Source organism: Trichoplusia ni, chromosome 1 (assembly GCF_003590095.1).
Source record: "Trichoplusia ni isolate ovarian cell line Hi5 chromosome 1, tn1, whole genome shotgun sequence".
NCBI lineage: Eukaryota > Metazoa > Arthropoda > Insecta > Lepidoptera > Noctuidae > Trichoplusia > Trichoplusia ni.
The window spans coordinates 6,765,900-6,779,273 of record NC_039478.1 but is presented as its reverse complement, the minus strand read 5'-3'; the positions used below and the strand labels follow the sequence as shown (position 1 = coordinate 6,779,273).

General features: G+C 37.8%; 2 protein-coding genes across 2 annotated transcripts; both read right to left on the bottom strand.

Annotated features, from left to right (window-relative positions):
- Positions 1-948: 948 nt before the first annotated feature.
- LOC113492204 (basic juvenile hormone-suppressible protein 2-like) lies at positions 949-3,821 on the bottom strand. Its single transcript, XM_026869566.1, has 5 exons — positions 3,704-3,821; positions 3,345-3,478; positions 2,411-3,247; positions 2,158-2,330; positions 949-2,070 (listed from the first exon to the last, which is right to left on the bottom strand). Exons 1-5 carry the CDS (start codon positions 3,780-3,782, stop codon positions 1,041-1,043), a joined length of 2,253 nt encoding a protein of 750 aa, XP_026725367.1. The 5' UTR covers positions 3,783-3,821; the 3' UTR covers positions 949-1,040.
- A 4,120-nt stretch (positions 3,822-7,941) lies between these two features.
- LOC113492197 (basic juvenile hormone-suppressible protein 2) lies at positions 7,942-10,758 on the bottom strand. The gene is made up of 5 exons (XM_026869555.1): positions 10,642-10,758; positions 10,326-10,459; positions 9,409-10,242; positions 9,157-9,329; positions 7,942-9,064 (listed from the first exon to the last, which is right to left on the bottom strand). Exons 1-5 carry the CDS (start codon positions 10,718-10,720, stop codon positions 8,035-8,037), a joined length of 2,250 nt encoding a protein of 749 aa, XP_026725356.1. The 5' UTR covers positions 10,721-10,758; the 3' UTR covers positions 7,942-8,034.
- Between the last annotated feature and the right edge of the window lie 2,616 nt (positions 10,759-13,374).

Below are 13,374 nucleotides of genomic sequence, written 5' to 3'. Positions count from 1 at the left end.
CTTATATACCTACATATTTTATTTATATCTAATCTATACGTAGGAAATAGAAAGTCCCAGACTGATAATATAGTTTTATATTTTCTAGAGGTGCGTAGCTGAAATGTAAAATACCCTATCACAAATTCTAAAGCGGTTTGTTGTTTTTGTGTCACTGGGCTTCATTTCATGAACAGTGATACCTAGACAGTTGACTGGTCAGCATAAGTTGTAATAGAATCGGTCACCCAGTAAGTGTTTACCGTTCTTTAACTTCGCGCTTTTGTTTTATTATTTGTAGTTCAAAAAGAAAGAGAAATACATTATTTATGCAATTTTATTTTTCATAGTTCATGAGAGAAGTTATTTCAATGGCTGTTATTCCTACATCTTTGACAGTCGTTACAGGTAGTCAGAAGCTTGAAAAGTCTGACACCCAGCCTAACCAAGGGGTGCCGTGTTACCAAGGTAACTGAGTTGAGGAGGTCAGATAGGCTGTCGCTCCTTGTAAAACACTGGTACTCAGCTGAAACCGGTTGGACTGGTAGCCGACCCCAACATAGTTGGGAAAAGGCTAGACCGATGATGATGATAGTTCATGAGGGATGATAGTTCAGCTAGAAGGACAGGACACAAAGCTTCAGTTATATAATGATATTTTGCCAAATTTCATAATATTACTAAAGCCTTTGCCTTAAGCCAGGTATTCAAAAAGATAGTAGGCGTTCATTTTGAAATGGTGAATTGTTGTTATTTTTTATCTAGCCCACTTTTCAATATATTAGACTTGACCAGAAGTGGGACCACTTCTGGTCAAGTCTAATATATTGAAAAGTAGGTATAATCTGTGGCATGTAGGAATTTTACCGCCATAGTGATTGGTCACAGAAGGGCACCAATTTGGGGAATAAGATTATCTTCAGGACACACGCTGAGGTATTTCATGACTTGATTAATAAGACAACTGAATTCATTATAAATACTTGCTTTATTTTATCTTTAAATCGCTTTCAATACATACAGCCAAGGGTCATATAAATTATTACTTATCGGAAATTTGTTTACACATCGAATAAGTTAACGTTACGGTCAACTTTCACGTTAAGGTCAGTGTCCACAAAGTATGTGTCTGACTCAATAGGTGTCCTGTCGACCATGTCGTAGTTCTTCAACACCCAGCGGTTCCACCTAGTCTTCATGTCGCATGTCATCTTCTTGTGGAAGATCTTCACGTCAACGAATTTCATGTTAGGTGTGAAGAACTCGCCAACGTCAATCCTACGGTCGAAGGGGAAACCAAGAGGCATCTTGTCCAAAAGGACAGTTGACCTGAAGTCACGGATGAGATCTTTACGGTCTGTGTCCAAAATTCTCAGATCGACGTTATCTACAAGCCTCAAAGGCGTAACAATAACGTAAAGTAACATGTCCATGCCGCCAACGAAACCTTTAGGAAGCAGAAGCCTAGTGGGGAATCCAGTGTGGTAGTTCCTGAGGTCCTTGATCATGAGATCGCGCATGTCAGTGATGGATTCAATCTTCTTCATGATATCGCGGGTCATCATGCGGTCCTTGACAAGGTTGTGCATGTCGAAGGAGTTTCTGACGATTGTGTTCTTGCCAGTGGTCAGCTTGAATAGGAAAGTGTCTAATTCAACGAAGTTAAGGCGGTTCCTGTTGATGTCAATAAGACGCTTCATGTGGTCTTTCTTCGGTCCCAAGAAGATCCTCACTACACAGTCGACAGACTTGTCAGATTTGATGTCCAAAGTGACCTTGAAGGGTTGGTGATTAAGACGGCGCTTGCGGACCATGAATACCATGTCCGATTTAGTCTTCTTAATCTCTTCTTCAGTCAAGTATACAGCGTTGGTCATGTCCATCAGGTAGTCATCGAAGTAAGTGACGAGCTTGTCAACTACAACATTTTCAACCTTCACACCGGGGAAGTAAAGGTCTTCCTTGGTGTAAGTAGGCAGGCGCAACTTGAACAAATGTACTAAGTCGATGATACGCTTCTGAAGCATGTAGAATACTGGGTCACGCAGAACGGTTTGGTATTGGTCCAGGATGGTAGGAACAACGAAGTATCTAGAAAAAAATGAACAATATTATTTTTTGTCGTCGTTAAAAATGTTTTTACGAATATTACATATTTTTTATTATTACAAGACTTACTTGTCCGAATGGAATGTGTTAAGTCCAAGAGCAGCCTTCATGACAATAAGCAGGTAACGGTATGAGTCAACAAGGGTCTTGTCAATGTTAACCTTGTCGATTTTGCCGTAGATCATTTTTCCGAGGGTTTCTATGTCTTCAGTCTTGGTCAGCTCAAACCGCCTTCCATTTACCTAAAATTGAAAGATAATGAAATATTTTTCGTATTGTTTTCTGTAATTCCTTTTTAAGCGTATAACTCAATTTAACTTACTTCAACGAATCCCTTGATGATAGCGTCCCTGATGATCCTCTCGTACTCGTCACACAGGCGGATAACGTCACGGTTATCTTCGCGATCCATAACCCTAAAGTCGTTAAACCTTACAGGGAACTCTACTCCATTGTGCATTTTCATCCAGGGCCAGTAACCCTTCTTGACCGTCTTGTGCAGTGAAAGATCCTTGATCATGCCCATTCCATTGGATAAGCGTTCTAAGTAGTATCTGGCGAGAATCTGTTGGTACATGTAGATGGTGAGCTCGAAACGCCTTGTCTTCATTTTGTCCATGAATGAGCTCTTCATCCAGAATGGATAGTCAACATGGAAGTAGAAGTAGTAGGTGTTTAGGTCGATGTCTTCCGTGAAGTAACGAAGTTTGTCTTCGTCGTTAAGGTACATACGCTTGTCGTATACGTTCTCGTCAATGATGAAAACATCCTTGTCAGTCTTCTTGATACCGTAAAAGTCGCACAGTTTGAGGTCCAGAAGTCCCTTCTTCATTTTCAATAAGTAAGCCTTCTGGATGACATCGGCGCGCACGAAGTAGTAGGGATAGATCTCGTAGGGAGGGGGCAGGATGATTCCCTTGCAGTCTTCACGATGTCTGACTGCCACGGTGAGAGCGTACACAAACATGCCTTCGTTGAGGTAAAGGCGCATCCAGCATGCGGTCTTGATGAAGGTGGTGAAGTCCTTTGCGTAGTACAGCATGTGGAACATGGTGACAACCTCCTTAAGTTGACGGTCAATGTGGAGGGTGAAGATCTCACCTCGCGGTAGAACTCCAACCTTCAGCATTTTGATGAACTGTTTCACAACATCGGTTTTCTGAAAATAAATGAAATTAATTAATAACGGAGCTTGAATCAGTCTTGTAAATGTGTGAGGCTTTATACCCAATACGAATGCCTTCGTATTTACTTACAGTGAATTTATCCATGTTTTCTTCAATTTTGAAGTTCCTGCCAATGTCTTCAAGATCTTTGTACATCAGAGGCTCCGTAATATGGTTCAGAAGCTTCAGGATAACCAATTGACGATGCTTGATGTCTGTTGTCACTGTAAATTATGAAAAAATTACTATGTACCTAATTAATAGTCTAAAAAGGTTGAAATTCGCTTTTAGTCTAGGACTAGAAGTGAGGTTAAAACAACATAGGTACTATGACATATTTTCATAAAAATATGTCATAGTACCTATGTTGTAAAGGCTAGGACGACGATGATTCTTACAAAAGGGTAAAAATAAAAAATAAGTACATAAAGAAGGGAAAAAAAACTTACTCAGTGTGGTATCGTCAACCTCAGGCCTAGCCATGGCCAGAGCGGCCAGGCTCACAACGAATAATAGGACAGCCCTCATCGTGGAGTTAACTCGATGTGAGTTCAACTGTACTCTTACAGAGAATGCACCCCTTTTTATACTGGACTGATAAAAAAATATCTATGAAGATGTTTATTTTTATTCTATTGTTTAAGGCAAAAGGTTATCACAATGCAATTTTATTTACAGAATAACAAAATGTCATTACATGTAGGTATGCTTACTCTGTATTTGTCTCTAAAGGCAATCGCAATTATTGTAGTTTTCTAGTAACTTGCAAGTTGTACTTGTATGGTCTAAACGTTCATTAGCGATGAAATCCGAAGAAAATGAAAAAAAAAACATTTTTAATTTTCTTAGGGTTTCATCGGATCTGGGCAACAAAATACCCCTTAGTTAAGCTAGTTGTCAGACATTATAGCTTCTGTCTAGCCATAACGATTATCTAAGATATATAAATAACAGCCGAGACCCACATACCTAGTTATCTGTAAAATAGGCTAAGTAGAAGAAGCATGGCTAATGATGCAATTTCGGGTGTGTATTCTGGTGTGGACATGGATATACCAATCCTGATATTGCAGTGAGGTTGACTGCAATGTCAACCTCTCTACGCAAGTAAATAAGATTCTAAAGCTAACATGGACAGCGATTTCATAAAATTAATGTGGCTCAGCGATTTTTGCAACATTTTGATTACCGCGCGAGGGTTAAAGATGTTTGATCCCGGATATCAGAATAATCATTGCGTTGACGACACTTATTTTCAAAATAATAATAATATGGTGTGTATAAATGAGGAGAAACGGCTGCAATACGTTCGAAAGTTACAGCAGGATAATGATGGTTCATGAAAGCAAGGTAACGTCACAATTAAAATATTTTCTCAGCAGAATACTATACAAAATAAAATATTTAGAGGTATTAAGAGAAGAAAAGGGATTAATAATAATAATAAATGTGGAAAAGAGTCCCTGATGACATAAGTAAGATTCAAACTCTTCTTCTAATATATAAAATTCCCGTGTCACGATGTTAGTTACCGTACTCCTCCGAAACGGATCGAGCGATTTTTATGAAATTTCGTATACGTATTGGGTAGGTCTGAGAATAGAGAACAACATCTATTTTTCATACCCCTAAGTGTTAAGGGTTGCTCACACTAAAAAAAATATTTTATTTACTGGTCATTTTTTTTATAGCACGGCATTAAAAAATACGTACAACTAGCAAAAAAATATATTCGGCAAAACAACGTTTGCTGGATCAGCTAGTGATATTATAATGATTACTTTTAACACATAAACATCAAATCTCGAGAAATGTGGCAAAAACAGATTTATTAGGTATTCGAGAAAATTGACTCGTAAATCCTAATATACCATTTATTATATACTTAATGTTTATGGTATTGTATTTTCATCGCAAATAATATATTTCATAAAGTTAGCGTCCATTAGGTATATTATACTGATTAATGTGATTTGTACCTAAGTAATTTACAAGGTTCCTTGAATGAGTCACTGAAGTGAATTGTAGGTAAAGTCTATATTTTTTGGAAATAATATGAAAGCAAGGAAATTTAGATTTTTTTATTTCCGGTTATTGTAGGGATGACGATTATCGAAAAAATCAATTTAGTCCCTCTCTTAGATAATTGACAACCGTCAAAGATAACCTGCTTTAAAGTCTAGGAGAACCGTCAAAGATAACCTGCTTTAAAGTCTAGGAGAAAGGGCTTTTGACGAAACGCTATCGTAAAATTTGTACAAGATCGTGACATCACGCGTAAGTATATTTCACTGTTATTTGACCAAATTATGTTTGTGGGAGAAATTAAAAAATACGTATCCATTATTATGCATTTAGCTACAAGACGGACAATAAAAAAATTGTCGTCAACCCAATTTCGATAACGTATTTTTTTCGCCGCGGTTGGTGACGTATTAAGAGTTTACAACATTGTAAGATGATATTGAAAATCGGTCGATTGAGGGTCAGACTCGCTACATTGAAAGTGTAGTACAATTAGGACAAAAACAAAAACGAATTATCTGAAAATGTATATTATGTTACTATGATCGTAATAATCAATCAAACAATCGTTGCTTTTACTTTTATTGTAGTGATTTTTAACTATTTTGATTGAGATACCGACTGGTGACAAACAAACAGACAGGTCTAAAGTATTAACAGGATTTTGTGACACTATTTGTTGCGGAACATTAAACAATGGCTTTTTGTACCTATTTAGCGCCATTTTTTTTGGAACTTTACTTTTTTGATAACAAACGAAAATTATTTTACTACTTTAACACTGCTTCTATTCAGTTAACATAATCAGCAGATTGGTTTACCTATTGAAGACTTGGCTTGCATAGCATTTTAGTACAGTATTTTAGTTTTCTTTGGTGTAGTATGCCTAATGCATTATGGCTCAGAGCTTGCGCGAGCTTTCGAATGATTTTGGCTTGGGCCATAGATAGGGGCAGAGGTGATTTGTAAGAGTTAGACATTTCACCACACCATGCCCTCGGCGTGGGTAGAAATCGTTACCATTTCACACTATATGAAACGGGAGCAGCTTATCAGTTAAGAAAATAAGTATGCCTTTACTGTGTAGCAACTTTTGATTGTATCACATCAAGATTTTTGCAAAATGTGACGCACTACGCAAACGAAAAGGCTATTATGCCATTATTAAGGCTATATGCTTCTTATTCGCGGTTTCTGTTCATGGGTGCGTTTTCTGCCCGACGAAGCCCGACAGTTGCTTAAAACGCCTCCACGTTCTGGAAAAGATATAGAACCGTGCCCCTCGATTGATTCGTGTGTCGATAGTATAGCCTTGCCGCCTTCTTGGATCTCATTATGATCATTCAAGTGTGTGTGAACTAAAAGTACTGATACATTGATCTCTTCCATTTAGTATCAATAACAATTTCTCTTGAAATGAGAACATCTGTGCAGCTCCTAAAAACTTTTTAAACTATCTATATAACGCGCTCTACACTCGAGCGCGGTTCTTGCTGTGAATACACGCCGCGATTCGCAATGTTCCTCGCAACGAACGGGGAATAGCGCGAAGCGTGCTTCGCGCCGCCAGTGTAGCGCGCTTATTATTTTTACTGGTCATATTTATTTAGTAGTGTGTAATCATCGGTTTAAGGTTTACCAAAGTTTTTTTTGTGTGATCTACAATAGTATTCGTGGATAACACAAATCGTAAACCACGAATACTTGTTGTGAGTCTTTGTGTCTCTTCGCATGGTTCTTGTCTAATCTAACTCTCAGATTAAATTCCTTAATGTGGGGGTCACAGTAGTTGACGCATACATATATTTAATAGTTTGTGTGATGTTTGCGCAGTTTTAAAAGTAGCAGTAGTAGTAGTAGAAGTAGTTTCAAAATACCAAGATGTTTTACATGAAAACCAAATTAAATGGCTCAGAATCCATACAAGGTACGTAGGTGTATGGTTAGACCTAAGAAGAAACGCAATTATTTTTTAATTTCAAAAAAACGACTCCCGCACTAAGAAATTTAATCCTTGTGTCGCGGGGTTATTCACAAACATACAATTCACATGCACAAAGACACTCGAATTTATATTAAGCTACCTATACCTTGATCCTTTGACCTATGTTTGTTGATGAACGTACCGACATAGAGTTACAAGTCGATTTCCCGTCACTATCAAACGATCAGCCTCAGTATTGATTGACTTGTTAATCAAGGCAATCCGTAACAAACCGCAGAACCGTATAGCAATTGGTTTACCAAACAGGAGGCCTATCCGGATCCCATAAGGTAATATTGTTATAGTTGTGGGAGAGGAACGGTGCTCTTCTCTAGGTAGTGCTGTCGCACTTTCACAAGGTCAAAAATACTTTTTATTTCATAATTTGATGACTATATTATAATAGGTCATCATATTTAGGCAAATTACTACTACTACTAATAGTGCAATTTTTATACACAAGTGAGATGTAAAGGGACTTTTCAAGTATCAAAATATGTCTCAAATGTGCCAAACTGTAAAGATATTTGATGATTTGTATATCTGTGTGTCCTGTGCGTTATAATTTGTGGTGTATGAACTATATTTTACTAAGTAGGTATGTTAACTTTTAAACCCATTTAAAAAATAATATTTTGATTCAGGTAATCAGGAGATGATTAAATAAAAGTGCAAGAATAATAAAAAATAATTAGATTTATTTTTTTAGTCTTTTTTCAATGCATTCATAAAAGCCAAGGGTCATTGTTTCTTTGGTAGTTCGTCCAGTGTTTAAACATCAATAAGGTTGACGTTTCGGTTCACCTTCATGTCGAGGTCAGTGTCTACGAAGTATGAGTCAGACTCGATGCGAGTCCTGTCGACCATGTCGTAGTCCTTCAACACCCAGCGGTTCCACCTAGTCTTCATGTCACAGGTCATCCTCTTGTGGAAGATTGTTACTTCCACGAACTTCATGTTGGGGGTGAAGAAGTTGCCAACATCAATGCGACGGTCGAAGGGGAATCCAAGAGGCATCTTGTCCAAAAGGACTGTTGACCTGAAGTCACGCATGAGGTCCTTGCGGTTGATGTCCAAGATGTTTATGTCGACGTTGTCAACCAGTCTCAAAGGCGTCACAATGACGTAGAGCATCATGTGCATACCACCGACGAAACCTTTAGGAAGTAGAAGCCTGGTTGGGAAACCAGTGTGGTAGTTCCTAAGGTCCTTGATCATAAGATCGCGCATATCAGTGATAGACTCAACCTTCTTCATGAAGTCACGGGTCATCATGCGGTCCTTAACAAGGTTGTGCATGTCGTAGGAGTTCCTGACGATAGTGTTCTTGCCAGTGTTCAGCTTGTACAAGAAGGTATCTAATTCAACGAAGTTAAGACGGTTTCTGTTGATGTCAATAAGCCTGTTCAAGTTGTCTTTCTTGGGACCCAAGAATACTCTCACAACACAGTCGACAGACTTGTCAGACAAGATGTCCAAAGTGACCTTGAAAGGTTGGTGATTAAGACGGCGCTTGCGGACCATGAATACCATGTCAGATTTAGTCTTCTTAATCTCATCTTCAGTCAAGTACACGGCGTTGGTCATGTCCATCAGGTAGTCATCAAAGTAAGTGACGAGTTTGTCAACCACTACGTTGTCGATCTTCACACCGGGGAAGTACAGGTCCTCCTTTGTGTAGCTAGGCAGACGCAATTTGAACAAATGCACCAAGTCGATGATACGCTTCTGGAGCATGTAGAATACTGGGTCACGAAGAGCAGTCTGGTATTGGTCCAGGATGGACGGAACGACGAAGTATCTGGTAAAAAGAAATAACACTGTTACTTTTTTGAACTTGTTAAAATAATTTGATGTTATAGAGATTTTGTTTTTTTTTTGTGTTTTACTTACTTGTCCGAGTGGAATGTGTTAAGTCCGAGAGCAGCCTTCATGACAATAAGCAGGTAACGGTATGAGTCAACGAGGGTCTTGTCAAGATCAACCTTGTCAATCTTTCCAAAGATTAGCTTTCCAAGGGTCTCGATGTCATCGGTCTTCGTCAGCTCAAGCCTCATTCCATTAATCTGAAATAAAAGTAAGATTAGTATCTTAGGCTTAGCAGTTTGATTTTGCTTTCATGTACTTACAAGTATTTATACTTACTTCAATGAATCCCTTAATGATAGCGTCCCTGATTATCCTCTCGTACTCGTCGCATAGGCGGATAACATCACGGTTATGGTCACGAACAATAACATAGTTGTCGAACCTAACAGGGATCTCTACACCATTGTGCAATTTCATCCAGGGCCAGTAACCCTTCTTGATTGTCTTGTGCCATGAAAGGTCTTTAATCATGCCCATTCCATTGGATAAGCGCTCCAAGTAGTATCTGGCAAGGATCTGTTGGTACATGTAGATGGTAAGCTCGAAACGTCTCATCTTCATCTTGTCCATGAACTTGTCCTTCATCCAGAATGGATAGTCAACATGGAAGTAGAAGTAGTAGGTGTTTAGGTCGATGTCCTCCGTGAAGTAACGAAGTTTGTCTTCCTTGTTAAGGTGCACGCGCTTGTCATATACATTCTCGTCAATGATGAACACATCCTTGTCAGTCTTCTTGATACCGTAGAAGTCGCACAGTTTGAGGTCCAGAAGACCCTTCTTCATTTTCAATAAGTAAGCCTTCTGGATGACATCGGCGCGCACGAAGTAGTAGGGATAGATCTCGTAGGGAGGGGGCAGGATGATTCCCTTGCAGTCCTCACGATGTCTGACTGCCACGGTTAGAGCGTACACAAACATGCCTTCGTTGAGGTAAAGGCGCATCCAGCATGCGGTCTTGACGAAGGTGGTGAAGTCCTTGGCGTAGTACAGCATGTGGAACATGGTGACAACCTCCTTAAGTTGACGGTCAACGTGGAGGGTGAAGATCTCACCTCGCGGCAGAAATCCGACCTTGCGCATTTTGATGAAATCCTTCAAGACATCGGTTTTCTGGAACATGAAAATGAATGAAAAATTAATATCAAGAGTCATAATAGAATATGCGAAATCAACAACATAAATATCATACTAACCGTGAAGAGGTCAGTGTTTTCTTCAATCTTGAAGTTCTTGCCGAGCTCTTCCAGGTCTTTGTACATCAGAGGTTCCACTACGTGGTTTAGGAGCTTCAGGATCACTAGTTGCCGTTGCTTGATGTCCATGGTGACTAAACAGAAATATTTAATCATTTTACTGGTATTCATAAAACAGATCTATTTATTTTTTGAGTTTTATAGTTTTACAGTAAAATACAAGTGTCCGGCACTAAAAGTTCGTGATGACGAAATCAGATGTTTTATTGCAAAATTAAAAATAAAACACTATGAGAAGAAAAAAGGAAAATCTTACCAAGTGTGGTGTCGTCAATCTCAGGCCTAGCCATGGCCAGAGCGGCCAGGCTCACAACGAATAATAGGACAGCCCTCATCGTGGAGTTAACTCGATGTGAGTTCAACTGTACTCTTACCGAGAATGCACCCCTTTTTATACTGGACTGATTACGATGTTTCTCCAATATGTCATTCATAAATACCTGATGAACTGTAAAGGGCAATACAATGTAACAAAAGTGATAGCTTATCAAAACTAGTAGAATATTTTTTTCTGATTAATACGAAAGTACATTGACATATTGTATAAACATTGACTGATACAGCGACTTGTAAAAATGCCAGCAGATTTTAAACTGAAAAGAGACAGTATATTTTTTTTTAATCGTATAAACTCCTATTGATGTTTGCGGTAATCTTTCTTTATGGGAAGCTAAGGATATTCAAATAGCAGATTGTTATGCTTTTGGGTTAAATTTATGATCACATTATGATGAAACTTAAACTTGCAAGTAATATTTGAGTATTTTTAATATAATCACCTAATATGTTATGACGTCAATAGGCAAGACATTGACCCGACGCGTCCACTCATTAAAAATATTATTACACCTTATATAAAATTTATAAAGTCAATCCATGATATCGTTTTGGTGTTATACCATTACGTATTAACCATAACCTACCCCAATGTAACCTTCAGTCACCCTAATCGATGTTTTTTTTTTGTTTTCAACTATTTTATTGATAAAGAACTTGCGTCAGTAATATTACAATGTAAGCCTTAGTAACAATCTTACTTTAATATCATGTCAAATGTTATCAAATATTTGGATAGAGAAAGTTGACTTGAGATACAGAGTGCGAGAGGTCGCCATGTCAAGTTCTAGGTAAGCCAGTTTTATCTCAACATACTTAAACTTATTATTGGATGGAAATGAGACGTAAATAATGATAATGGGTTTACATTTCTAATGTCGAATTGTAGTATGGGAAATCTATTGGTCTTTTTCGCGAGTTAACAAGTGCTAAGATTTTGAAAATTGGCTTTTCTTTCCTAAAGGATTCAAGCACTAAGGAATGTAATACTTGTGTCGCAGGGGGTTTCACAAACATTCAAGTCACAGGCACAAAAACACACAGACCCAGGTTTGTGGATAACACTTAGAACCCACGACAACGCAGTGGATTTGGCGTAGTAACCTCAATCACTCGGCTACCTGCGCAGTTATTGATAGATACCATGCCATACCATATGGTAACGATACCAAAGGAAACTATTTGAATAAAAAACAAATGAAATGTCTTACTGAACTCCTTTAGCATAACTTTGCATCAAAGATAAACTAGGGTAAAGAGGCATGGAGTTATTGGAACGTTATATTTACGGTTAATCATAATAGGTCATTGTAGGGTTTGTAAACATTTGCCAACAAATGGTGTAACCTTTCTATCATGATACATTTTCTTATCTCCGTCAGAATCTTTGGATCATTAAAAGTTTAAAACTGAAAATTAGCCAGGCGCGCTTTTGGGAATAAAACGCGATTAGAAAATAAATCTTAACGAGGAAATTGAAGACATAATAAACCTCTTTTCCACAAACTTTCGTGATTTTCTATGATCGTCTGGGGAATAAGGATTTCTTATTTTTGTAATGGAAATATTAAGGGCCTCTTTAGAACACAAATTAAGACTCAGTAGCCAAAAAATTAGGTTTCATTTTAAGGTTTGGCCTTTAGAGACAAGTCCCGGAAAATTTGAATGAAACCCGCCGTTTTATATTTTTAAGTAATATTATTTGTATAAACAAGCTGTTGCTTTCAGTTACGTTCGTTTGGATGTCAATTATAGCTGCAAAAACATGTATTTTAAGGCAGACGAGTTAGAAGTCGCCTTTGTGTTCACTGAGTTACAGCTACCTCCTTACCAAACTTTACTGAAATCGGTCCAGCCATTTCAGCATTAATATACATATTTACTAACTTTCCCCTTTCTGGGGTTTCGTACCAAAGAGAATCCCTATTATTTAGGCACTATCGTGAGTCACCGCGCAGTATCTTAAAAACCATGACAGCTAGACAGTTGCAATTTTTACTGTAAATGTATTCCTGCTGCAATAAGAACAACAACGGTACGAACTAAAAATAAAGGTGAGTAGAATAAGAAGTCAGCAGTTGTTACGGTCACCAAGTTTATTTTGAATTTTGTTCTTTTTTGTAAGGAACTCCTAGTATCGCAAGGCCTTGACAATACGGTTTTAAGCTCAATTACTAATTGAAATTTCTTTAACTTTAGGAAATAAAATGATTAAATAAGTTAACCAATTAATAAAGCTTATCTGTCAACGAGCAAACATTCATCGATATCAATTACTTGATGGGAAATGAAAAGAGTAAGGATTAAAAATGGAGCAATTTTGTACAGCGCATAATTTACATATATTTTCTTTTTGTTGAAAACGACATAGATTACAATGTTAACTAAAAATTATTAGAACAAAACTATTCTTATTCTAGCTCTAACATTAACGTTGAATAGCTATCGCGTCCACTTAAAACAGACACGCAACATTTGCTTTCACCACAAAAATCAAAATGATCTCAAAAACATGATTTTATATTTCTAAAGTCACGCTAGAATTTGTACGTTATTTTGTGGCGGTGTCAAGTTAACTAGATGCTCGTGTTCTCCCAATTAGCTAAATAATTACGTCATCCCGACAACAGTGTTCTTCACCTTGTTATACAGG

What these genes read in the sequence shown, in the direction of transcription:
- LOC113492204 (XM_026869566.1), bottom strand. Translation starts at nt 3,782, where the DNA reads ATGAGGGCTGTCCTATTATTCGTTGTGAGCCTGGCCGCTCTGGCCATG. An exon ending in GGTTGACGATACCACACTGA is followed by an intron (nt 3,479 to 3,703) that starts GTAAGTTTTTTT and finishes CATAATTTACAG; the next exon opens with TGACAACAGACATCAAGCAT. An exon ending in AACACATTCCATTCGGACAA is followed by an intron (nt 2,071 to 2,157) that starts GTAAGTCTTGTA and finishes ATTTTTTTCTAG; the next exon opens with ATACTTCGTTGTTCCTACCA.
- LOC113492197 (XM_026869555.1), bottom strand. Translation starts at nt 10,720, where the DNA reads ATGAGGGCTGTCCTATTATTCGTTGTGAGCCTGGCCGCTCTGGCCATG. An exon ending in AAAACACTGACCTCTTCACG is followed by an intron (nt 10,243 to 10,325) that starts GTTAGTATGATA and finishes TTCATGTTCCAG; the next exon opens with AAAACCGATGTCTTGAAGGA. An exon ending in AACACATTCCACTCGGACAA is followed by an intron (nt 9,065 to 9,156) that starts GTAAGTAAAACA and finishes TCTTTTTACCAG; the next exon opens with ATACTTCGTCGTTCCGTCCA.